This window comes from Terrapene carolina, unplaced genomic scaffold, assembly GCF_002925995.2.
Source record: "Terrapene carolina triunguis isolate 2854851 unplaced genomic scaffold, T_m_triunguis-2.0 Scaffold210, whole genome shotgun sequence".
In the NCBI taxonomy this organism is placed as follows: domain Eukaryota; kingdom Metazoa; phylum Chordata; order Testudines; family Emydidae; genus Terrapene; species Terrapene triunguis.
The window spans coordinates 52,469,952-52,493,316 of record NW_020664561.1 but is presented as its reverse complement, the minus strand read 5'-3'; the positions used below and the strand labels follow the sequence as shown (position 1 = coordinate 52,493,316).

General features: G+C 43.1%; 1 protein-coding gene across 1 annotated transcript; it reads left to right on the top strand.

Moving 5' to 3' along the window:
• The first annotated feature begins 813 nt into the window (after positions 1–813).
• Positions 814–16,227, top strand: LOC113405018 (ubiquitin carboxyl-terminal hydrolase 1-like). Its single transcript, XM_026655404.2, has 9 exons — positions 814–954; positions 1,743–1,987; positions 4,071–4,194; positions 6,025–6,132; positions 6,752–6,912; positions 8,263–8,972; positions 9,725–9,895; positions 11,438–11,639; positions 14,651–16,227. The coding sequence occupies exons 2-9, from the start codon at positions 1,818–1,820 to the stop codon at positions 15,387–15,389; spliced, it is 2,385 nt and encodes a 794-aa protein (XP_026511189.1). The 5' UTR covers positions 814–954; positions 1,743–1,817; the 3' UTR covers positions 15,390–16,227.
• Positions 16,228–23,365: the final 7,138 nt, after the last annotated feature.

Below are 23,365 nucleotides of genomic sequence, written 5' to 3'. Positions count from 1 at the left end.
GGCTCTCGGGGGGGATGGCAGCCGCATCGGCCAGGGCGCCCAGGCCAGATTCCCTCAGCGATGCTGCTCAGTTCACGCCACTTCTTTCCAAAGCTCGCCCTGCCCCAGCCACGGGGCTGCCAGGCCGCATCGCCCACAGCTGGGGCTGGCCTCGGTGCTCGGGCCGTTGCAGTTCCCCGGACGATGGGGACCGCGGGGGAACTGCTGCCCGCAGGGCGCGGGGACAGCCGACTGGGCCTGCGCCCCACACGCCACCCCCGCTCCGCCCTATGCCTCCCTGGCCGCAACCCCCAAGGTCTCACTCCGAGAGCCGTTAAGTTACCCGGGTCTATTTGAACAGCATCACAGGAATAATCGGCTCGCGCAAGACGCTAATTGGTTGATCGGCTCGCGCTGTTATTGACGGAGGCGGCAAAAGGTGGGTGGGGTTGAGTCGGTGTGACAGGACCTACTTACTTTCCTTGGAAAGGGAGGGGGGCAGGCATCCATGTACGATGGTTTAACCCGTCCCATCCCCTTCCTAGGCTCGAGCCCTCTGGCCAGGCCTCTACCGCCGCACGCGCGCGCCCCGCCAGGACCCCGCGGGCTGGCCAATACATTGCCTGAGTCTAGGAGACAGACAGTTGTGCTGGGGTTCCTAGCGCGCCCCGTAATGCGGCCTAGCGCGCCTACAAGATTTTTGTGAGGAGACGAAGCTCTGTTGGCCGCTGCTACCCTTTCAGTCCCGAGGGGCCTGGAGGGATTTCTCTGCTGGCGTTTGCTCAGGAAGGCCGCACACGCCCTGGCGCGAGGGGGCAGGTGTCGGGTCCTGGGGCTAGGGAAAACCCGCCAACTTTCCCGTTGTGGGGAGCGCGGGACTGGGGCGCCCTGTAGTCTCCATAGCAACCAGGGAGGGTGATTCTAGGAGAGCGTGCCCCCTCCCGGCGGCACCGGGGCCAAGCGAAGATGTAGCGGGTGAGGAGACGCGGCGCCGGCAGGGACCCTCCCCCCAGGAGTCAGGGGACTCACCCCATCCCTTGCGGGTCAGGAGCGGGGGGAAGGGGAGAGGGCGCCTCCGCTCACTCTGGGGCCGGTGGAGTTTGGGGGTTTCCCCTCCCACCTCAAGTGCCTGGGGACCCTGTGATTCCTTCCCGGGGACACGCTCCAGCAGCTCTTGCGGTCGCGGTCACCCTCCCCGGGGGAGCGGGAATGGCTGGACTAAAGGGCTTAGTCTGCTTTAGTCTCACTAACTGCTGCGCCAGGGGCCCCGTGGGTATCAAGTGGCGCGGGGAAGGGCGGCCGCCTTCCCGCGTCGGGGCCAAACCCCGCTGCGGGCTCGGGTTGTGAGTGCTCGCAGAAGGTGCTATCGCTGGGCGGGCTTCCCCGCCACGGTACCCCCAACAGCCCTGCTCTCCAGCGCGGGTCAGGCAGGCTCCAGCCCATTCATCCCTTGGCCTCTCTGCTGGAAACGCCACACGGGCAGCAGGTGGTGCACATCGTGTCTGCAGGGAGGTGGGCCCGATCTTCTACACTAGACTGAAACGTCAGCGCAGCCCCTTTCAGGCAGGCCCCTGGACACAGCCAGGGGAGACGACCTGGTTTTGGTCATTACCAACCCCCGCCTAGAGTCAGAGTGCTGAAGGTGAAACGGCTCTTGCCCAGTCCTCTGAGCCACGCGGGCCACTAGAAAGTACTGTCATGAACTTTTATTGCCTGCATGGCCGCTTCCCATAATAAAAGTAAATGTAACATGTATTTGACAGGTGTTACTGCCGATTGCAGCTTTCTGTCTAGGGTGATCTTATTCCCCGACCCCATTATTTGTGAGTGAGGGGAAAATGCCAGGTGTATTACCGACTGATGCTTCTGGGCTTTTGAGAGGTAGCCCGTCAAAGAAAAACAGACTTTCCCTGAAGCTTTTCCAAAAAAAGGAAACGAAAAGAGCACTGGATTTTACAGATTCACAAGAAAATGAACAAAAGAGTTCAGAATACAGAGGCTCAGAAATGTATGTAAGAGTTTAAGATTTTCTGATTATAACCTGGTCAATGCTAAACATTCTAAGAAGTATTTTTATTTTATATGAGAAATAGTTTGTTTAATAATGGACAAGTGGGAGTAAAAACATCTTAATAAATGGATGTCTTATCAACCTGGCTCTTGAAAACTAAACTGTTCTGCTTGCTGCACTGCTCCAATAGAGAATACATTTCACAAAGCATGTTATAATGGAATGCTTGAGTCAGTTTCATCTAACTGAACTGCTTTTGGTACTTGAAACCTGTTTTTCTGAAATTTAAGAAAATGAGAGGTGACTGAGTTTACACTTATTATGGATGTTAACCTTCCTTGTAGAATGTTTAACTTGTGGAGAATGTGATCAATACACTAAGCTAACAGAGGATACTTATTCAGATTTATGTCCCAAATTATTTAAAAAAAATAAATATTCTGGCTTTACAGAATTTGCAAACCACAAACCTGTTTTTCAAAATGAGATTTAAGTGAGTCTTAGTGCCTGGGAAAGGTTCTGGATTTTAAAGTCCCATTTCTAGTACTTGTACAAGCATCGGCAGTTCCAGTACTAGCTTTCTTCCATTACATTTCACCAGTGTCCCTCAATGAGGCTTCCAGCTCACTTCATACCAGGTAATGAAGAGGGTTAGATGGGAAAAGGAGAATTACTCAAGCACATTAAATTACAAATGCACTGATGACCATTTAAGCCTTTGTTTTATTACACCAATACAATGTGTTACCAGTCTAATGCTTCTACACTAGCTTTTGGTTGCTTCTCTACATAATGGACTGAGTCTTGCCCTTGGGTTTGTGTGCAGGAATTTCTGTGATGATAATCTTTTGGCGATGGGAGGGGGAAGGTTAGAATGGAAAGTATACACTGTGGCATTTTTTGCTTAGTGCTGCAGTAACTAAGTCTATGAATAACTCAAATGTTATAGAAAAACTTGTAGGGGTTTTTCCATATTGGTTTGAAGGACTTCAGAAAAAACTGTCTGACCAGGTGTAGCACATAGCACATAGGCGCCCTACCAAATTCATGGTCCATTTTGTTCAATTTCACAGTCATAGGATTTTAAAAATAATAAATTTCATGATCTCAGTTATTTAAATCTGAAATTTCATGGTGTTGTAACTGTAGGGGTCCTGACCCAAAAGGGGGCTGTGGTGGGGGGGTTTGCAAGGTAATTGTAGGGGGGTCATGGCACTGTCCCCCTTATTCCTGCATTGCTGCTGTTGGCGGCACTGCCTTCAGAACTGGGCAGGCGGAGAGCAGCAGCTGCTGGCTGGGAGTCCAGCTCTGAAGGCAGTGCCGCCAACCGCAGCGCGGAAGTAAGAATGACATGGTATGGTATTGCCACCCTTACTTCTGTGCTGCTGCTGGTGGGGTGCTGCCTTCAGAGCTGGGTGCCTAGCCACCGCTCTCCGGCCACTCAGCTCTGAAGGCAGCGCAGAAATAATGGTGGCAATTCTGTGACCCTCCTACAATATTCTTGCAAACCCCCCACCCCCACCATGCCCTTTGGGTTGGGATCTCCAATTTGAGAAACACTGGTGTCCCATGTGAAATCTGTGTAATATAGGGTAAAAGTACACAAAACACCAGCTTTCACGGGGAGACCAGACTTCACGGTCCATGATGCGTTTTTCATGGCTGTGAATTTGGTAGGGCCCTACACATGGGTATTGTACTATTCCTGGAATATCTGTATGCTTATTGCAAACCTTTTTGCATAAATTCCTAGAAAATACTGTTTCTGTTGAGTGGTTCCATCTCTGAGCATACAGCATAGCATGAGCTTCAAAAACTGATAGTTTTGGTACCATCTATGATCTATTGACAGTATAAAAAGATTAATTTTATATAGTAGTATAAGGGCCAGATTTTTAAAGGTATTTAGGTACCTAACTCCCTTTAAAAATCCAGCCCCAAGTGTTAAAAGATGTTTTGTAAGAAGTTAATGATGTGAAGGACAAACACTTCAGAAGGTCAAGATGTATATGCATGTCTTCTAAGATTAAAAAAAAAAAAGTCTTGCTTTCTATTACATACTCTCTTCTCTGTTTAATAGTGATCAGGTTGTTCCTGCAGCACAGCCTCCTTCACCCATTAGTTGTGAGAAAAAAGACAACATGCTGCCTTTTGTAGGCTTGAACAATCTTGGCAATACTTGTTACCTTAACAGCATACTTCAGGTAAATTCATATTTTGGGGATTGGAAAAGATATTTGCGTTGTCGTTAAACCTTTTATACAAACACTTTAGACTCCTAATTTGACAAAGTATTGGGTAAAAACGGGATTGAAGGGAGATACCACACACTCAAGGCAGCCAATGGTGCACATATATCTATACCTACTCCTGCTCACTTGCAGGAGTAATTGTTTTATAAAGAAATTACTGCGTTGCCCTAAAGGTTTGCTCCCAGGATTGGGCATGAGTTGGCCTTGTTCTCTGACCACACCACTTTCCTCGTTTTGCGTCATTGTGCCAAGTTAGGTGCACGTGTGGAGGCAGAACTTGGTGATGTAAATCCCTTTGTATTCTGCAGAGGGATGCAGATTGCCCTTTAATTTAATAAAGCAGAGTTCCATCCAACACTAAGGGTACGTCTACACTTACTTCCTGGTTCGGCGGCAGGAAATCGATCTTCTGGGATCGATTTATCGCGTCTTGTCTAGACGCGATAAATCGATCCCGGAAGTGCTCGCCGTCGACGCCGGTACTCCAGCTCGGCGAGAGGAGTACGCGGCATCGACGGGGGAGCCTGCCTGCCGCGTCTGGACCCGCGGTAAGTTCGGACTAAGGTACTTCGAATTCAGCTACGTTGTTAACGTAGCTGAATTTGCGTACCTTAGTCCGAAGTGGGGGGTTAGTATGGACCAGGCCTAATAGTTGGAATATTCTAAGGGATGTTATCAAGTAGTTGAAACTCACGATTTTATTATTTTTGTTTCCCAATTTATGAAATTAAAAAAATAACTAATTTGAATCTCTTTTAAAACTGAAGCACTCCCTGGCAACGTTGGAAACTCAATATCTTTGCACTAGTGCAGGAAACCAGAAAGACAAACTGCTGACTAGTCATTTCTCTACACAAGTGTAAAAAGTGTAGTAAAGTGAAAAAATAAACAGTGTAAGTGATGGAAATGAAACAGCTGTTTAGTTTACTTTTCCGTCGTTCATGTTAACTGACTTATCTTCTTCTATCCCTTTAATCACTTGGGTGGAATTTTCAAGTGTCTAAGGGAGTCAGTTGCCCAATTCTTATTAAATTTTGAAGCTTTTAAAATCACTGGAAGTTGGACATCTGACTCCCTTTGGCGTTTTAAGTATTATGAGTGAGATTTTTCAAATTTCCACCTTAGTTTTAGTTAGTGGAGATAACTATATAAATAGTCAGAGATTCAAAAGTAAGCTTTCCACAGCTCTACATTCCTGAATATCAGCAGTATTTACTCTCATTGTACTGTAAAATGAGTGTTGAGTGGCAGGGAGAAGCTTAACTTTTGGATGGTCTCGGTTAAATTATTGGACTGAAATTTGGTAGACAAGGTTCCCTGATCTGCAACAGACTTCCAGTGGATGTTGGATTGAGCACCTAATCTTTCTTCCTCAATTCCTTACCTGTAAAGTGGAGATAGGAAAGAATTATCTCACAAGGACTTTGAGAGGATAAATTCATTAATGTTTGAGGTATTACAGTATTTATGACCTCCATTTCCTCAAATGCCACAGTGATGAGAGCCACATAAGTACCTAGGTAGAATTTCTTTACTCTTGTGCTTAAGTTTTTAACATCAATATTATATTAATATTGTTTTTAAATTGTACTCTACCTATATTTGCACAGCCTGGGCCATCGAGGTTTCTGCATCCTGGCGTGCTGTACGACAACCTAGGAGATGCAGAAGCAGATCGTGGCCTATGTGCATGGACTTTTAATGTTAGTTTTAACTTTAATTTCATGTACAACTTTTGCTCACTTTAAATTTTTTTTTCTTGTTTTATACTGCTGCTGCTAGGTGTTATATTTTTGCCCTGGCTTTAAAACTGGAGTGAAACACTTATTTAACATTATTTCAAAGAAGAGAGAAATGTTAAAGGATGAAGGAGAACAAAAGTCAGACAAGGTAAATTTTATATGCATCATTTGATCTTTCTTTAGCTGTAATTATGCAAGTAAGTGCAGAATAAATTCAACGGTCATATCTTGGAATATGTAGGGGCACACAGTAAAGAGCTTTTTTTAACTTCCTGTTGAAGAAAATTTACCTTTATTATAGTGGAATCATTTTTGACTCATTTACAACTTATAACACTGCCCTTCAAAGTTATTTCTGGAAGGTTTATAAGTAAGACTGCAAGTCTTCCATGAACATCGCAGATTCCGTGACTTCTGCAACTGCAGGGGTTGACCCTGGGCCGCCCCCTCGCCCTGGAGCGGCAGCGGGGCCCCGGGCTGCCCCCTCACCCTGGAGTCATGGCGGGGCCTCAGGCCGACCCCCGCCCCAAGAGTTATTTTGAGGATAGAATATCCGGTGGAATCTATTGGTCTTTCATATATAGCTTCCTGCAGGCAAAGAAGCAATATATTTAATGTTTCAAGAAGCACCTGCTTCCATCCCCTTAACTGATAGAAATGCTGGCAATGACTGACAGAAAAGGGATAAAGGAGGCAGGGGAAAAAACCTTCAACTGTTGTATTCAGAGGAAAAAGCTCAACTATTGTCTTTTCTTTTATGATTACAGGGAAGTTGTAAAGAAGATCCTTTGGCAAGTTATGAACTAATCTGCAGTTTGCATTCCTTGATTCTTTCAGTGGAACAGCTTCAGGCCAGCTTTCTATTAAATCCAGAAAAATATACAGATGAACTTGCTACTCAGCCAAGAAGGCTACTAAACACACTGAGGTATAAATAATCTTAAATGTCAGAATTTTCACTGAAATTTGAGCTGATTCTAATTTGTGTATTACAATCTTAAGAAAACACTGGGGATTGATGTTCTTAAATTTGATACACTAGCATAGGAAATGTGTTTCTTTTTCCACATTCCATGCAGGGGATTGCATCAGTTCTGCTGCTCAGAAGAATTCTCTAGCAGCCACATAGTGAAACTGATATAATCCCAGTCAATTTTACTGTGGGAAGATGGCCCAAGATAAAATTTGTGCATCTACTGTTTCAGCTTTCTCTTGTGGTATCAAGGTTTAGAGCTAAGATTACAGGCCTTGATCCTGTAAGGTTCTGAGTACTTTGGCCCAGATCCAGCAAAGCATTTAAATACGTTTATGTCACTCGAACTACACAAATGCTTTAATTTAAGTATGTGCTTAAGTGCTTTGCTGGATCAGGGCTAGAGTGCTCAGCACCTTGCAGGATTCAGCCTGTGAAATGGCCATTTGCCCCCAGCTTCCTTTCCATGGCTACTTGTGGTACATGGACCTTCTCTTCAGGCCTGGACTTTTTACCCAAACATCCCTAATTTTGAATCTTAAATCATATTATAGTTAGCTACTTAGTAAACAGTCTGCAGTGTTGCACCTCTAATTTTTTATTCTTAATCCAGTGCAGAATCGTTCTTAAAACTGTGCTCTGCTTTTTGTCAATTGTAGCACTTAATGGGGATGGGCATTATTAAATAATTGAGGTAAACTGGTGGTATTTATTGATAATACACCTGGACATCGATCTTGTGGTATTGTTCTATCACAGAAAGGCAGTGTCTAGCAAATAGAGAGGGGACACAAGGAGTTAGGACATGTGGGTTCTATGTCAGACTGCCTCCAAATTATGACATTGGTCAAGTCAATTCACTTCTTTGACCTCAGCTTTCTCATGTGTAAAATATCCAGAAACATTTATTGCACATGGATATTGTGAGGTTGTGCCTGTATTTATATATAGTCTTTCAGTTGAGAACATGAAAGTGTTTTACAAAGTAATACATCTGTATCAATCCTTTAGTATTAGTTTCTTAATGTCTATTGTAAAATGTAGTCTTATGTTCCAATATTTTCATCCTTTTGTGATTAACACAGAAGTGCTACACAATTTTGGGTTAGTTCCTGAAATGATCAAATCCTTCCTCTTTGACTCTTCTTGTGCTTCCATCCTAGTCTGTGGACTCTCACTGCCAGGCATAAATTAAAAATATAAAATCTACATAGGAGTTCCATTGTAACACAATAACTGATCACATGTGGTAGTCTCCAGATGTATCATTTCAAAACTATATAACACTTCCCTTTTTCTCTATAGAGAACTTAACCCTATGTATGAAGGATATCTGCAACATGATGCCCAGGAAGTATTGCAGTGTATCCTAGGAAACATCCAGGAAACGTGTCAGATATTGAAGAAGGAAGAATTGAAAAATATGCCAGTGGAAGAGCCTATAGCTCATTTGGAGGAGAAGTCTAATCAAAATACTGAAAGCAATGGCATTAACAGCCCTGGTGAGGAAAATGACTATGCAACAAGCAGTCATACTGCAGAGGAGTCTGAAGACAAACTATCCAAAGGAAATGGGAAAAGGAAAAGTGATGCTGAGAGTGGGAATGCAAAGAAAAAATCTAAAGTATCCAAGGAGCATAATGCAGTAGAGGAAAATCAGAGACAGACCAGGTCAAAGAGGAAAGCAACAGTGGAGAAACTAGAAAATCACACAGATGCCACTGCTAAGTATTCTATTGAAAATGAGATTGCAAAGCCAACACAGAAGAAATCACGACTTAGATTAAACTGGTTTAAGTCTTCAGGCAAACAGCCCAGCATTCTGTCTAAATTCTGTAGTGTGGGAAAGCTAGCAAACAACTTGGGATCCAAAGAGCAGATGAAAGAAACTGATGGCTGTGAGATTGAAGAGGCATCTGTAAAGTGTGAAAATGGTAATATAAAAGAATATTTTGAACCTGCATCCCCTGTGGAAAGTGCTGGTGAAAAAGGAATTGAAAAACCACTACAAGGAGGTTAGTAAAAAATGTGTGGGCTTAATGTAAACACAATAGGACTAAGAAACAAATACACCTGGGAAGTTAGTGCTCAAATACCATAGTGAGGATTTGAAATCTATTTTTCCTTAAATGGAAAATTTCTACACCCAATGTAATCACATATATATAATATAAAAATACCTGACATACAGATATGTCTAAGATATATAATAATAATTAGAAATTAGAGTGTGAGCAGAAAACAAGGCTCATTGTAGTAATGCAGTGTAAAAGGGTTAGAAGAATGCCAAATTTATACTCGTATTACCTCTTGCTAATTTATAATGTAGAATGTGGGTTGTGGACTTTGAAAAGTCCACAAGTGTTTATGTTCCTCACAAGAGAATTATTTATCATTAAGGTTAATGCCAACATATACATAATCCATTAATGATACAAAACAAATTACCCAAGATGAGACATTTTCAATAAAGGATAAATCTAAAATCTAATCTTAAAATAAAATTTGAAAAATTTGAGTGTTCCAAGATCAAGATTTTTTTTTTTTTCATATGTTTTATTCAATACCCAATTTATTATGTGCTTGTTTTTATGGTCTGTTAAATATTATAATACAAATTAAGGAATTTGAATATCTAAAACTGAGACCATGTCTGTTGTGCAGAATGCCAGTTCAGAAAGAATAGTACCAATAACTGTCCTTAATGTACTACTGTGAATAAGAACTTTTTGTTAATATAAACAATCTATTATGTAACTTTTTCTAGGTTCAGAGTTAGCTGTTTTTGAATTAGTGGAGAAACTGTTCCAGGGTCAGTTGGTATTGAGAACACGATGTTTGGAGTGTGAATGTTTTACTGAAAGAAGAGAAGACTTTCAGGACATCAGTGTGCCAGTACAAGAAGATGAACTTTCTAAATCAGAAGAGAGTTCTGAAAGTAAGTAACAGTAAAGGGTCACAGTGTGCATATCTGATTAATATATTTATAGTTTTGGGATCGGAGGGAGGGAGATGTGCCCTTGGTGTTTATAAAGGAATGTTACTAGAAATTGCCTTTGGTCCTGGCCACGTCAATATTTTGTTATGATTTTCTTTAGAATTGGAAACCATAACCTTGATAACATGGATGGATCCCAAAAAGCATTAAAAAAGTTACTTTAAATTCACTCTCCTAATATGATACAAGTGCTTGCAATCCTTTTATTCATTTGAATGGACACTATCAACTTGAAAGAGCATTTCTATCTGATTTTTTTTTTTTTTTTGCCTAATGTAGTTATAACTAACACCTCAGAGTAAAATGTTAGATGCACAAAACAAGCTGAAAAAAAAATATTTCTCTAACTGACCTTGATGTGTGTAGTCAATTTTAGTTCCTTTCTCACAATTGATCAGTTTGATGATGATGATGATCTTGGGCCTACCCTTTCTCCCTTGTTGAAAAAATCCTTATAAGCAGCAGGGAAGTAGAAAACCCCATATCTAGCCCTTTGAGAAAAAACAAGATATATACTGTTTGAAGCATGCTCAGAAATTTTTTTTAAGTTTCAGTTTGAAAATGTAAGTTGTCATTGTTCCTTTAGAGTGTCACCATGATACTATGCATTTTATATTTGTGTACTTTTGTCTCTCAGATCATATTGTTGTTTCGTGTATGGTGTCCCTAAGGCTATTTCACACGTATTGATGATTTATATTTGTTTTATGTGAATTTTCCAAAACTGATGCACATGTATTAACACACTAAAATTATTTCAAAGTTGTAAAAACTGATTTTAAAAAATTCTAAATTCAGGATAGTAAAGAAAAGATTGTTTTAACTCCTAATGATATAATTTGGAGGAGATTTTACTATTCCTGACTTCCTATTACATTAGGTGGGGAAAGATGAAAATATTCATCTTGAATTAAAATAGATTACACCTAATTCCAATTAAGTTTTCTTTTTTAAAGATTTAAAACACCACTGCAGATGTTGCCACTGAAGTGTTTTTTTTTGTTTGTTTTTTTTTTAAATCTGGTTTAAAGCTGTCAGTGCAAACCAGACATGACGGGGAAGAAGAACTTGCTGGTTATTTTGGAAACCTACCTACCTTTTTAAAAGGGGCCAAATTCTGCTCTTAGATACACATCCACTGACTTCCCTAGGAATTGTGTGAGTTGTGCACTTGTCTTATCTCAGCCTTTGAAGATTTTGTTTAAATCTGAAACAAAGCAGCATACCAACTATTTTTCAATCTGAGTTAATCTACATCCTGGCTGGTATCTCTCATTTTTGCACTTCCTGAGATTCAATGAGCAGAGATGATTTACTTATCTTGGTTTACAGTCTATTTGGTGCATTTTTAATATTCTTAACTTTAATACTAGTTCTTGCAAGTGTCTTAACTTTTATAGCTCTGTTTTAAAATTCTTGTGGTATATATTGGAAATGTGTATATAACTGTGTATCTGTAAATGTAATAATTCTCTTTTGTAGTTTCTCCAGAGCCAAAAACAGAAATGAAGACCCTAAAATGGGCAATTTCACAGTTTGCATCAGTAGAGAGGATTGTGGGAGAGGATAAATACTTCTGTGAAAACTGTCATCATTACACAGAAGCAGAACGCAGTCTTTTATTTGATAAAATGCCTGAAGTTATAACAGTTCACTTGAAGTGCTTTGCGGCTAATGGCTTAGAGTGAGTATTGCAGATAAACTATATTAAGAAACAGTGCTGCTGGAAGAGAAACCTTGCCAAAACAGATGCAAATGTTTAAATTACAAAACTTGTTTGTAAACTGAATTTAACTTTGAAACATCACTTGTGAAAACAGAGGAATACAAGTAGTTTATTAGCTGTTTAGCACAGGCTCTTCCTATTTTAGCAAGCCACTAAAGAATTTTCTCAGTGTTAGATTTTTACCATGTTTTGTAATACCCTTGTGAAAGCTGGGGAAAATATTCTCAACATCTCATGCCAACATTTTTGTTTTCTTATATTCCTAATGGAGCTTTTAAAAATTAAGATATTTTTTTTTTAATTTTTTTAAAAAAGAAAAACTTGTTAATATCAACTATGGGGATAGATTAACTACTTCAGGATAACTAGTTAGTTAAAGGAGCTACAGAGCATAAAACTGGATTTGGCAACTGTAGATGGTAGAGATTTTGTCACTGAGTAGAGGATATTTTAGAAAGAAAATACTGGAGATTAGCCTCCCACGTTCACAACACATTTTTAAGGTATACCAAATTTAGACCATAGTAATTTGACTATGCCTTTGACTTTAACACTCCACTACATTAATTTAGTTACTATAAGTGCCATTTATGTCAGTGCCTGTAGCTGAGCATTGGCAATATGCTCCTATACTACGTAAATCTTTATTTTGCTGAAAAGGTTACCGTGCCTAATTTCAGTATCTACTTTTTCTTCCAAATTTATGAATGTGAACAAAAATATTCTAGCAAATAGAAATGAATATGAATAGTACAATAGCAGTACACATCTGAGAATTGGCTACAGCAACATACTTAATACAATTGTTTTAGGAGCAAGTTGGAAAAGCACATGAGCAAGTCACAATAGCACTATTCAGATCTCTGTAGAGAAATACCCGTAAGGTGACAGAAGGCCACATCTGAATACATTTTCATTATATTGTAAAATGTATTAAGAAGGTTATTTTTTGTAATCATCATCCAACCAATACATTAGAAATTAATGATCTAACTTTACTATTTGAGCTCACTTACAGTTTTTCATATGTTGAAACAACATATGCAGATTTGATCTGGCTTTCCAGCCTTCCCAGTATTATAAATGACAAGTGATTACTTTCCTGCCACCTGCATCATTTCCTCAGGAAGCAGTAAATGGACAAACTGTGCTTATTGACTCAATATTCCACCACTTTACTTCAGTCCCAGAACATGTTCCATCTTCCTGCCACTCAATACTGCACAGAATCAGAATTCAAGATATTAAATGAAATTACCCAAAGTTACAACTTCACTTACTGATTTAGGATGTTTTAGAGGTCCAGCATCTGTTAGAAGCTTCCTGTGTGACCTTGAGCAAGTCACTTAATTTCTCAGGGCTTTAGTCCCTATCTATAAAATGGGGATAATACTTTCATTCAAGATGTATTTTGAAACTTAATTAATATTTATAAAGTGCTTGGGGAATCCAGGTGGAAGGTGCTAGGAGTAGCACAAAACATGACTTGACAAATGAGTGGTGCTAGGATACACTGTAAACAGTTACTGATAGCAACTTTATGTACAGATATTTATAGCCAATATAAATGTCTGTTTGTAAAATAACCACATTTTCAAAGGGTTATGTTACAATATTTTGTCTGGTAATCTTCTAAGCTCCTAAATAATGAATTTCTCCCAAGTGCCCTTGAGTGCTGTAGTAATCTTTAGCTTTCTGGAGCTGTAGAAATGAAAATCCGATCACAAAATAAAAAAAACTAATTGATAGAATTAGAGCAGAATTCTAATGAAGGTACCTCAGTCGTCGTCTTTATTGCCTCCTCTTCAGTAGACCATTCGAGTTATAAAATGTTTACCTTGCATTCTTGTACATATTCCTTGATATGCAAACTAATTTTAGGCATTTCTTTGTTTTGTTTTAATTAATATTCTGAGTCAGATGGAAGAGCCCATACATTTCTGATCCTTCTGCAAGCAATTCAAAAATAAAACTATAGGGGGTTCCTGTCACAGGGACCCTCAGTTTGTTTATAAGCTTAAACAACACTTTGTCTTCCTTGAGGATTTCTTTAATAATTTCCAGGTTACACAGCTGTTTTCCAAATGTCCTATCTTTTTTTCTTCTGTCCTGGTGATCTTCAGATCCTCACTCAAAAATATTCACACTTCCATCCAGGCCAGTGATGCTATTTTGAACTGAATCCAGTCTCCCCATTTTCCCTTTGAACCATCTTGAATGTTTTCTGCAAAGGTATCATCAGCCAAAGTGCAAGGAAGTAAGAACAGAAAGATCAAACTTAATACTGGAGTCAGGAATGCAGCTGAAACTGTCTGGAAAGCTTATTCTAAGGTTCCACTTTTTGGTTTCAGCATTTTAACTTGGAATAGCAGTACTATATCTAAATCACTAGGCTTGAAGGAACAAAAGACACCTGCATAACAAACAAGAACTGCCAAAGACAGTGAGCCAAAACACTGTCTTAGGTCACACCCATTGTGAGCCTGACTGGTTTATACATGAGAAAGTCCGCTCCTTTCTAATCTGACTGGAAGAAAAAAATAGGACAAGAAGAGTGAAAGCTGAGCAATTGAGAGAAGGGATTTTTAATCACTGTTTAAAATTTTGGATTTTTGGTTAACATCTAGTTAGTGCCAATAATTGAGTAATGTTTTGGAGAAAGGAAATCTTTGTTAAAGATTCAGTTTCACCCCTCCAGTTAAGTTGTGTGTTAATACACATCCTTTGAGTCCCCCAATAATTTTTCTAGTGATACTGGGGAAGACCAGAATTGACATTCCTATTATTTATAAAACAAGCAGAAAAGTTTTTTTGTTGTTGTTTTTTAAGTCCAAGCTTTTTAAGTGTCTATACATTGGAGTAGCAGAAAAAGGCTAGAAACTTTTTTTTTTTTTAAACCATCATTTGTAGGTCACACAGAAAAATGTGAAATGATCCAATAATCTAACTTTACCATTTTTCTTTCAAAGGTTTGATTGTTATGGTGGACTGTCAAAGATAAATACTCCCTTATTGACACCTCTTAAATTGTCACTAGAAGAATGGAGCACAAAGTCTACTAATGATACCTATGGATTATTTGCAGTAGTAATGCACAGTGGCATTACAATTAGCAGTGGACACTACACGGCTTCTGTCAAAATTACAGATCTTAATAGTCTAGAATTAGACAAGGGCAATTTCATCACTGACCAGATGTATGAAGTGATTAAGCCAGAACCACTGAATGAGGAGGAAGCAAGAGCTGTTGCTGAAGATTATGATGATGGTGAAGTCTCTTTTAGAGTCAATGGAAATGCACACTCAAGTAAAACTTTGAGCAAAAAGAATATGGAAGCTGTTGGACTTCTCGGAGGACAAAAAAGTAAGTCTGACTGTGACTTGTACAACAACAAAGCAACTAACCCTGAAAAGGTTGTTAATACACTAACTGAAAATAAAAATTTTGAGTCTACCAGTACTAATGGGATCTTGGAGTTTAATAAAAGTACTGAAAATGGTGATCAAAATGGTATAGCTTTCAGTGGACTAGAAAACAAAGCTTTGTATGTGTTACAAAGCTTGAAGGAATATGAGGGAAAGTGGTTGCTTTTTGATGATTCTGAAGTGAAGGTTACAGAGGAAAAGGACTTTCTGAATTCTCTCTCCCCTACATCGTCATCTACATCAACTCCTTACCTTTTGTTTTATAAGAAAATTGTAGAGTGATACCGTATTTTGTAAATATTACAGATTTGCATACACCTGTTGATAGATGTGCTTTTTGCATCAAGATTACCTTGATGTAACAGCTGTTTGTCTTTTGAAGCTACTGGATGAGATTATTATAGATCTTACAATTCTGTGTAAACAGCACAATTTGAATTAACAAACCATGTCATAGAACTTAAACTCCTACTAGAACTTCTGTACTGCGGACTAGTGATGTCACCTAGGAATACAAATTTGTATAGATTCTTAAAAGATGTCCAAAAATACAGTAGCGGCTTTTAAATAACTAGTTCTGTTACACCTGACTTGCGTATTATTAGCTTTTTAAAAAAAATAAAGTTATTTGTATTCACATTCTGGAGTAAATTTATATTAACTAGTAAAACTCATCAGAGGTTGTGTATTTTTGTAACACTGGAAGCAATATTTCATATCTAGTCTTTGGGGCATCAGTACAGGGCACAAAGTACGGCTATAGCTTAGTGATGACCTTCTTCTTCCCCCGCAAATATCTTTGCTGTGGTGTTCAAAGTACAAAAACAAACGGGGTCTTGTTAACTCATTTAATGTACTGGAAGGAGTGGTACAGCATCTTAAACTTTAACTTAATAGTGGATGTGATGCATACTAAGATTCTTTATATTGCAGGTATTAACTGATTCCCGTTCATACAGATTTGAATGAGCTAACCTGCATCTGTTTTGCATAGGTGTTAAGTGGACAAAGTGTAAATATGTGTGATATTGTAGGTATATCAGATGTATTTGTGGGAGAAAGAAAGCAATTCAAATTGCTCATCTGTATGCAGTGTAATAAAATATTTTGTACTTTAAAAGCCCTTTGCATATCTGTTTGGGTGGATTAAGAATTCAGATGTGATCTTATTACCTTAATAGGCTAATTTGTACTGAAACATGGGAAAACTAAAGCATTGGCTTGATCGTGAGTGTGTGTGTGTACACAGATGTATGAAATTAATGCCTATCATTTTATGTTTTTATTTTGTCTGAGATGAATAGATCAGATTATGTGTGGGAGCTTCTATTGCTCTGGCATTACTCTCTCTTCAATCGGTGGGGGATAGTAGGGCACAAACACATCCTGCTTCTTTGATCTTTCCTGGAGGAATAAATGTTAACTAAAATTGCTTAGTTCTGGCTTTTACAATAACAAGATAATGACACTGGACAAAATTTAAACCCTTATGTGAACAGCATTTCTGATCCATCTCTTCAATAAGTTTTAAGGCCTACAGTAATTCATATGTTAAACTGTCAATAGTCAAAGGAGTTTACCAATAAACCTTAGGCAAAAGGAAAATAATTTGTCCCAATTAGGACTAGGGTGTTTGCCTGCAAATTCAAAGGCAAAGATTATTTTGAATAGGTGCTAGAAGTCACTTAAGGTAAGATCCTGCTGTTGTTACTCTGCATAGTACCTTACTGCCTGGATAGTTCACTGCTTTTAGTAGTTGATCCATAACTGTGTTTTTAAGTTAAGCAAAAGAAAAGCCATGTAACTGATGTACTATAGTATGCATGCTCTACCTTAACTCTTCAGAACATGCCTGTCATAGGCAAGGGGGAGGTGACTGATAGACTTCTACTTTAGTAAGCTTAATATAGGGTGACCAGATGTCCCGATTTTATAGGGACAGTCCCGATTTTTGGGTCTTTCTTATATAGGCTATTACCCCCCACCCCCGTCCCGATTTTTCACACTTGCTGTCTGGTCACCCTAGCTTAATATGAGGAGAAGTTTAAAGGGCATTGCTTAATCAGATGAGTTCAGTGAGCACACATCACTTCCTGAAGGATGTAGCTCACATTAACTCCTGGTTTACCTAAGTTAATACTGTACTTTTCAGTGTAGGTGTAAATGCACACCTAAAGGAAAGGCAAGGCTACATTTTGGATCTTCTCTTGCTCACACATTGCTGATTAGTTTCCACCACTCAAACACAATGAATATAAAAGCCTAATAAAAATGGTTACCTATGTCTCGTAACAGTTGTTGTTCGAAATGTATTGCTCATGTCCATTCAAATAGGTGTGTGTGTGTGCGCACGCCGCATGCATGATGATCGGAAGGTTTTTCCCCTAGCGGTACCTGTTGGGTTGGCTGTGGAGACCCCTGGAGTGGCGCCTTCATGGCGGTATATATAGGTCCCTGCCGACCCACCGCTTTCTCAGTTCCTGCTTGCCGGAATACTCTGATAGAGGGGAGGCGGGTGAAATTTGGAATGGACATGAGCAACACATCTCAAAGAACAACAGTTACGAGAGGTAGGTAAGTTTTTTCTTCTTCGAGTGATTGCTCATGTACATTCCAATAGGTGACTTCCAAGCAGTTTCCCTGTGGGAGGGGTCAGAATTCACTTGGTTGCTGAGTGCAGGACTGCCCTGCCAAAGATTGCATCGTCCCTTGCCTGTTGAGTAATGGCGTAATGCAGGGGTGGGCAAACTTTTTGGCCCGAGGGCCACATTGGGGTTGCAAAACTGTATGGAGGGCCAGGTAGGGAAGGCTGCGCCTCCCCAAACAGCCTGGCCCCTGACCCCTATCCGATCCCTCCCACTTCCCACCCCCTGACTGCCCTCCTCAGAACTCCTGACTCATCCAACCCCCCTGCTCCTTGTCCCCTAACTGCCCCCTCCGGGGACCCCATCCCCTATCCAACCTCCCTGGCCTCTGACTGCCCTGACCCCTATCCACACCCCTGCCAGGACTCCCACGCTTATCCAACCCCCTGCCCGTGTCCCCTGACTGCCCCCCCCAGAATCTCTGCCCCATCCAACCTCCCCCGATCCCCATCCCCTGGGACCTCCTGCCCCTTATCTAACCCCCCGACCTCAGCCCCCTTACCATGCCGCTCAGAGCAGCATGTTTGGCTGCCACAACACCCGGCCACAGCCAGACACGCTGCCACGCTGCCCTGCAGGAGTGCGCAGCCCTGCCACCCAGAGAACTGCCCACGTGGCGGTGTGGCTGAAGGGGAGGGGCTGGGGGCTAGCCTCCTTGGCTGGGAGCTCAAGGGCTGGGCTGTAGTTTGCCCACCTCTGGCGTGGTGTGACGTGAAGGTGTGGATGGAAAACCATGTTACTGCCTTGCATATGTCCTGGATAGGGACCTGCGCCAAGAATGCTACGGACAATGGTTGCACTCTTGTGGAGTGTGCCGTAAGCGGAGGAGCTGGAATTTTAGCCAGATCATAGCACGTCCTGATACAGCACGTGATCCATGATGAAATGCACTGGGACGAGATCGGGAGCTCCTTCATCCTTTCTGCGATTGCAATAAAGAGCTGTGGTGACTTACAAAATGGCTTTGTGCACTCAATGTAGAATGCTAGGGCACACATAACATCCAGGAAATGGTACATGCGCTCTCTGTTACTGGCATGAGGCTTAGGGAAGAACACCGGTAAAAATATGTCCTGGTTCACATGAAACTGGGAGACTACCGTTGGTAGAAACGCAGGGTGAGGGCATATCTGCACCTTGTCTTTATAAAAGACCGTATGTGGGGCTCGGAAGTCAGCGCTCTGAGCTTGGATACCCTTCTGGCCGAGGCTATGGCCACCAGAAAGACCACCTTCCAGGAAAGGTAGGACAGAGGGCAAGTTTTCATGGGCTCAAAAGGGGGCCCCATGAGCAAGGACAGGACCAGGTTGATGTCCCACTAGGGCAGGGCTCTCAAATGACCACAAGGGCCATGTGAGGGCTAGTTCATTGGCCTGAGGGCCGCATCACTGACACCCGCCCCCTCACTGCACCCAGCCCTGCCCCCACTCCACCCCTTCCATGAGGCCCAGCCTCTTCCCACCCCTTCCCTGCCCCCATTCCAACCCCAACGCCGCCCCTCCCTGCCCCTAGAGAGTGCATGAGGTGTTTGGCAGGGGCTCAGGGCAGGGAGTTGGGATGCAGGCAGGGGGCTCAGGGTGAAGAAGGGGTGTGGGATGCAGCAGGGGGCTCAGGGCAGGGGATTGGGGTGTGGTCTGTCCACTGAGAGGTTCAACAGCATGGTGAACCAGCGCTGGTGGGGCCATGCTGGTGCTATGAGGCTCAAGGAAGCCCTGTCCCGGTGAGTCTTGAGGACTTTGTGTATGAGAGGGAAGGGCGGGAATGCATACAGCAGGTGACTTGTCCATGAAAGTTGAAAGGCGTCGGCGATGGAGCTTGGGCTGTGGTTCAGGAAAGAGCAGAACCGCTGGCACTTCCTTTTGTTCCGCGTCGCAAACAGGTGTATCGAGTGGGCGATGCAGAAGTCCCACAGCTTGAGGGTTTCCTGGCACAGGGGAGAGGAGCAAGCACCACCCTGGTTGTTTATACAGAACATTGCTGCAGTGTTGTCCATCAGCACCGATACACAGGCACCCTGCAGGCGGACCTGGACGCTTGACATACCAGAAGAACCGCCCTCAGCTCCCTTACATTGATATGCAGCAATAGTTCTGCGTGGAACCATTGGCCTTGGGTTCTGATATTGCCCAGGTGCACTCCCCACCTGCAGCCACCATTGGAGAGACTCGAGGATGCAAGGGAGGAGGGTAACTATCGTGTCCAGTGGGTCCCTACCCGGCCTGTGCACCCACGCCAACCATGCCTGGAGGGGCTAACGGTGTAACCTGGTGTGCTGGACCACGTATGTGCAGGCTGCCATATGCCCCAATAGTTTCATGAAATTTCTGGCAGTGGTTGTGGGGAATCGGCGAAGGTTTATATAATGTCCGTGAGTGCTTGGAAGCACAGCTCGGGCAGGAACTCCCTGGCCTGGGTTGAGTCTAAGAGAGCTCCTATTAATTCTATTCTCTGTGTCCGGGCTAGTGTGGAGTTGGGCATATTCAATATGAGGCCCAGCCTGTGGAATGTGGCCCTGGCCAGAGACACATGCTCTGCAGTCTGTTCTTGCGACTCGGCCTTGATGAGCCAATGTATGGGAATACTTGCACCTGACATTTGCGGAAGAAGACTGCCACGACTGCCATACACTTGGTGAATACCCGGGGGGCTGCTGAGAGCCCAAATGGGAGCACCCTGAACTGGTAGTGCTCACTGCTGACCCCGAAGCGAAGAAAACATCTGTGGGCCGGGATAATGGATATATGGAAGTGCGCATCTTTCAAGTCGAGTGCGGCGTACCAGTCCCCCGGATCCAGGGAAGGAATGATGGCGGCTAGAGAAGTCATACAAAATTTCACTTTCCCTATGAACGTGTTGAGGTCTCGCAGATCTAGGATAGGCCGGAGCCCATCATTGGCCTTGGGGATGTGGAAATAGCGGGAGTAGAACCCCTTGCCCCTGAACTCCTGAGGAACCTCCTTTATTGCCCCTAGAGCGAGGAGCGATTGCACCTCCTGCAGAAGGAGTTGTTCATGAGAAGGGTCCCTGAAGGGGGAAAGAAAAGGGGGGTGGGAGGGCGGGCGGGAACAGAATTGGCTAGAATATCCCACCCCTACCGCGCTCAGGAGTCAGGACCCAGTAGTCTGACGTGATCTGGGACCAAGCATGGTAGAAGCGGGAGAGTCGATTCACCGGGGGGGCGGGGGGGGCGGGAAGGATCCGAGTTTGATACTGATGCTCCGTCCTTGGGCGCATCTTCAAAAGTTTGGCTTCGGGCGGCCTGGGGGCTGTGTGGCCAAACCCTGGCCTTGGCCTGAGGAGGACTGTGACGGGCGCCTCCTATTATTTCTGCCCCTGGATGAATCTTGCCTGGGAGGCCCAGAGTAGAAACGGGATGGGGGCTGAGGCTTAAAAGGCTTTCTTTGGGGTGCAGGAGTGTGGATCTCCAAAGACTTCAAAGTCGCCCATGAGTCTTTAAGGCTGTGCAGGCAAGAGTCTGTATTTTGGAAGAACAGGCCTGCACAGCCAAAGGCGAGGTCCTGGATCGTATTCTGGACCTCAGGTGGTATCCCCGACACCTGCAGCCATGCACTGCGCCTCATTGTAAGGGTGGTGGCCATAGTCTGAACCGCCGAGTCTGCTGCGTCTAACAGGGCCTGGAGGAAGGTTCTCGAGACCACCCTGCCCTCCTCAAGGAGCACGCTAAACCCCTTGCGTGAGTCAGCCGGGAGCAACTCCTGCAATTTTGCCAACCAGCTCCACGCTGACGGGGCCTCAGCTTGCGGTGCCGGAGCTCACACCTGCGGGGCCAGGGACTGCACCATCATGGCAATGAGGTCCCACACAGCCTCATAGGCATGGAGGGGAGGTCGAGCTCTTCCTCCAAATCCTCCTGAGTCGGGGAGTCCACAAACACCGGACTTGACGGGCCTCCTGTTGGGGCTGGAGTCAACGGTGCCGGGTCTTGCGGTCCAGACCGTGAGTGTCCCGCCGGAGGACGCATCCTGCTGGAATCACCTCACAGCTTCTTGATGGGTAAACGACCCCTGTCTGCTTTCTTTTTCTTATGCGGCACCGGGCACTGTAAGCGGTGCTGCCTGGTAGCACTGGCCTTATGAGCCAGGGAGTGGCGCCGGTGCTCCTTGGAGGAGTCCTTTCTTGGTGCTGGGGCGCTGCACACCGATGATGCCGGTGCTGTTCTGGTGCCGGCTGGGGCGGAGGGCCGACTCCATTAGGAGGAGCTTTAAACAGTAGTCCTGCTCTCTCTTAGTCCTGGGTCTAAAGCTCCTGCAAATTGGGCACTTATCTGTCTGATGGCTCTCTCCTAAGCACTTGAGACAAGCAGCGTGCGGATCGCGTCTGGGCATAGGTTTCACACACCTCTCGCACGCCTTAAACCCCTGCGACCGAGGCATGCCACGGTGCCTGGGGAAACCCCCCCAAAGTAAGCCCAACTAACTACAAACCACTATATAACTAACATAACTATTTACAACTAAGAAAAGGGAACCACTACGTAGGCTCTTGCGAATGCAAGAGTGAGCTGCTCCAATGATGGTCACTGACGGTAAGAAGGAACTGAGCAGGTGGCGGGTCAGCAGGGACCTATATACACCGCCATGAAGACGCCCGACGGGTACCGCTAGGGGAAGAACCTTCTGACGATCGTGCACGCGGTGCGCGCACACACCTATTGGAATGCACATGAGCAATCACGCGAAGAAGAATAAATGCTATTCTGTTCTTACTGGTGTTAGCTAGATATCAACAATGAGTTCATGAGAATTGTACCTATGTATCTGAGGACAGCATTGAGCTTAATGAAACACACGCATCCCGTTATGGCAAACTAACCTTTAAGTGAATGTTTGTTCTCTATGTAGAAACATCATTGCAGGTACCAGCCAGAACTCAATCCAGTAGCTCTGGGCAGAAAAGGGGTATTTGTTCACAGATTAAAGGAGTTACAGGCAATTGGAGTGGGAGGATTAAAACAAAGAATCTATACTATTTTCTATCCTGTAACCCCCTATGGCCTGGCATTTTACAAAGCTGAGGAAAAAGCACAGTATATATTTTACATCACACATAATCCTACAGATTAAAACTTCAAAAGGTACTATCACTGACAACGGTTGAGCGGAGGAGGGAGTCCATTAATCAATTAGGAAAGACAAGGACTAGAACTCAACCTTTACAGTTCAAACATATGAAATGTCCTGCATTCTTTGAAGTACAATGAAGTCCTTTCCTGATTAAATCTAGGCTGAAAACCGTCTTCCTATCGAACCCTTCATTATGACTATAGTGGAAGATGTCATAGGGCATATTTTCCAGTCTGCTCTTAAAATGGCTGAGCCATTACAAACATTGAATCTATCTCCCCTTGTAAGTATTCTCACACTTCTTATCAAACTGTCTGTACTGAGCTATCTTGATTATCACTTCAAAAGTTTTTTTTCACTTACTTAATTGGCCTCTCAGAGTTGGTAAGACAACTCCCACCTGTTCATGCTCTCTGTATGTGTGTATATATATCTCCTCAATATGTTTCACTCTATATGTATCCGAAGAAGTGGGCTGTAGCCCACGAAAGCTTATGCTCTAATAAATTTGTTAGTCTCTAAGGTGCCA

What these genes read in the sequence shown, in the direction of transcription:
- LOC113405018 (XM_026655404.2), top strand. Translation starts at nt 1,818, where the DNA reads ATGCCAGGTGTATTACCGACTGATGCTTCTGGGCTTTTGAGAGGTAGC. An exon ending in GAATACAGAGGCTCAGAAAT is followed by an intron (nt 1,988 to 4,070) that starts GTATGTAAGAGT and finishes TCTGTTTAATAG; the next exon opens with TGATCAGGTTGTTCCTGCAG. An exon ending in TGAAAAACCACTACAAGGAG is followed by an intron (nt 8,973 to 9,724) that starts GTTAGTAAAAAA and finishes AACTTTTTCTAG; the next exon opens with GTTCAGAGTTAGCTGTTTTT.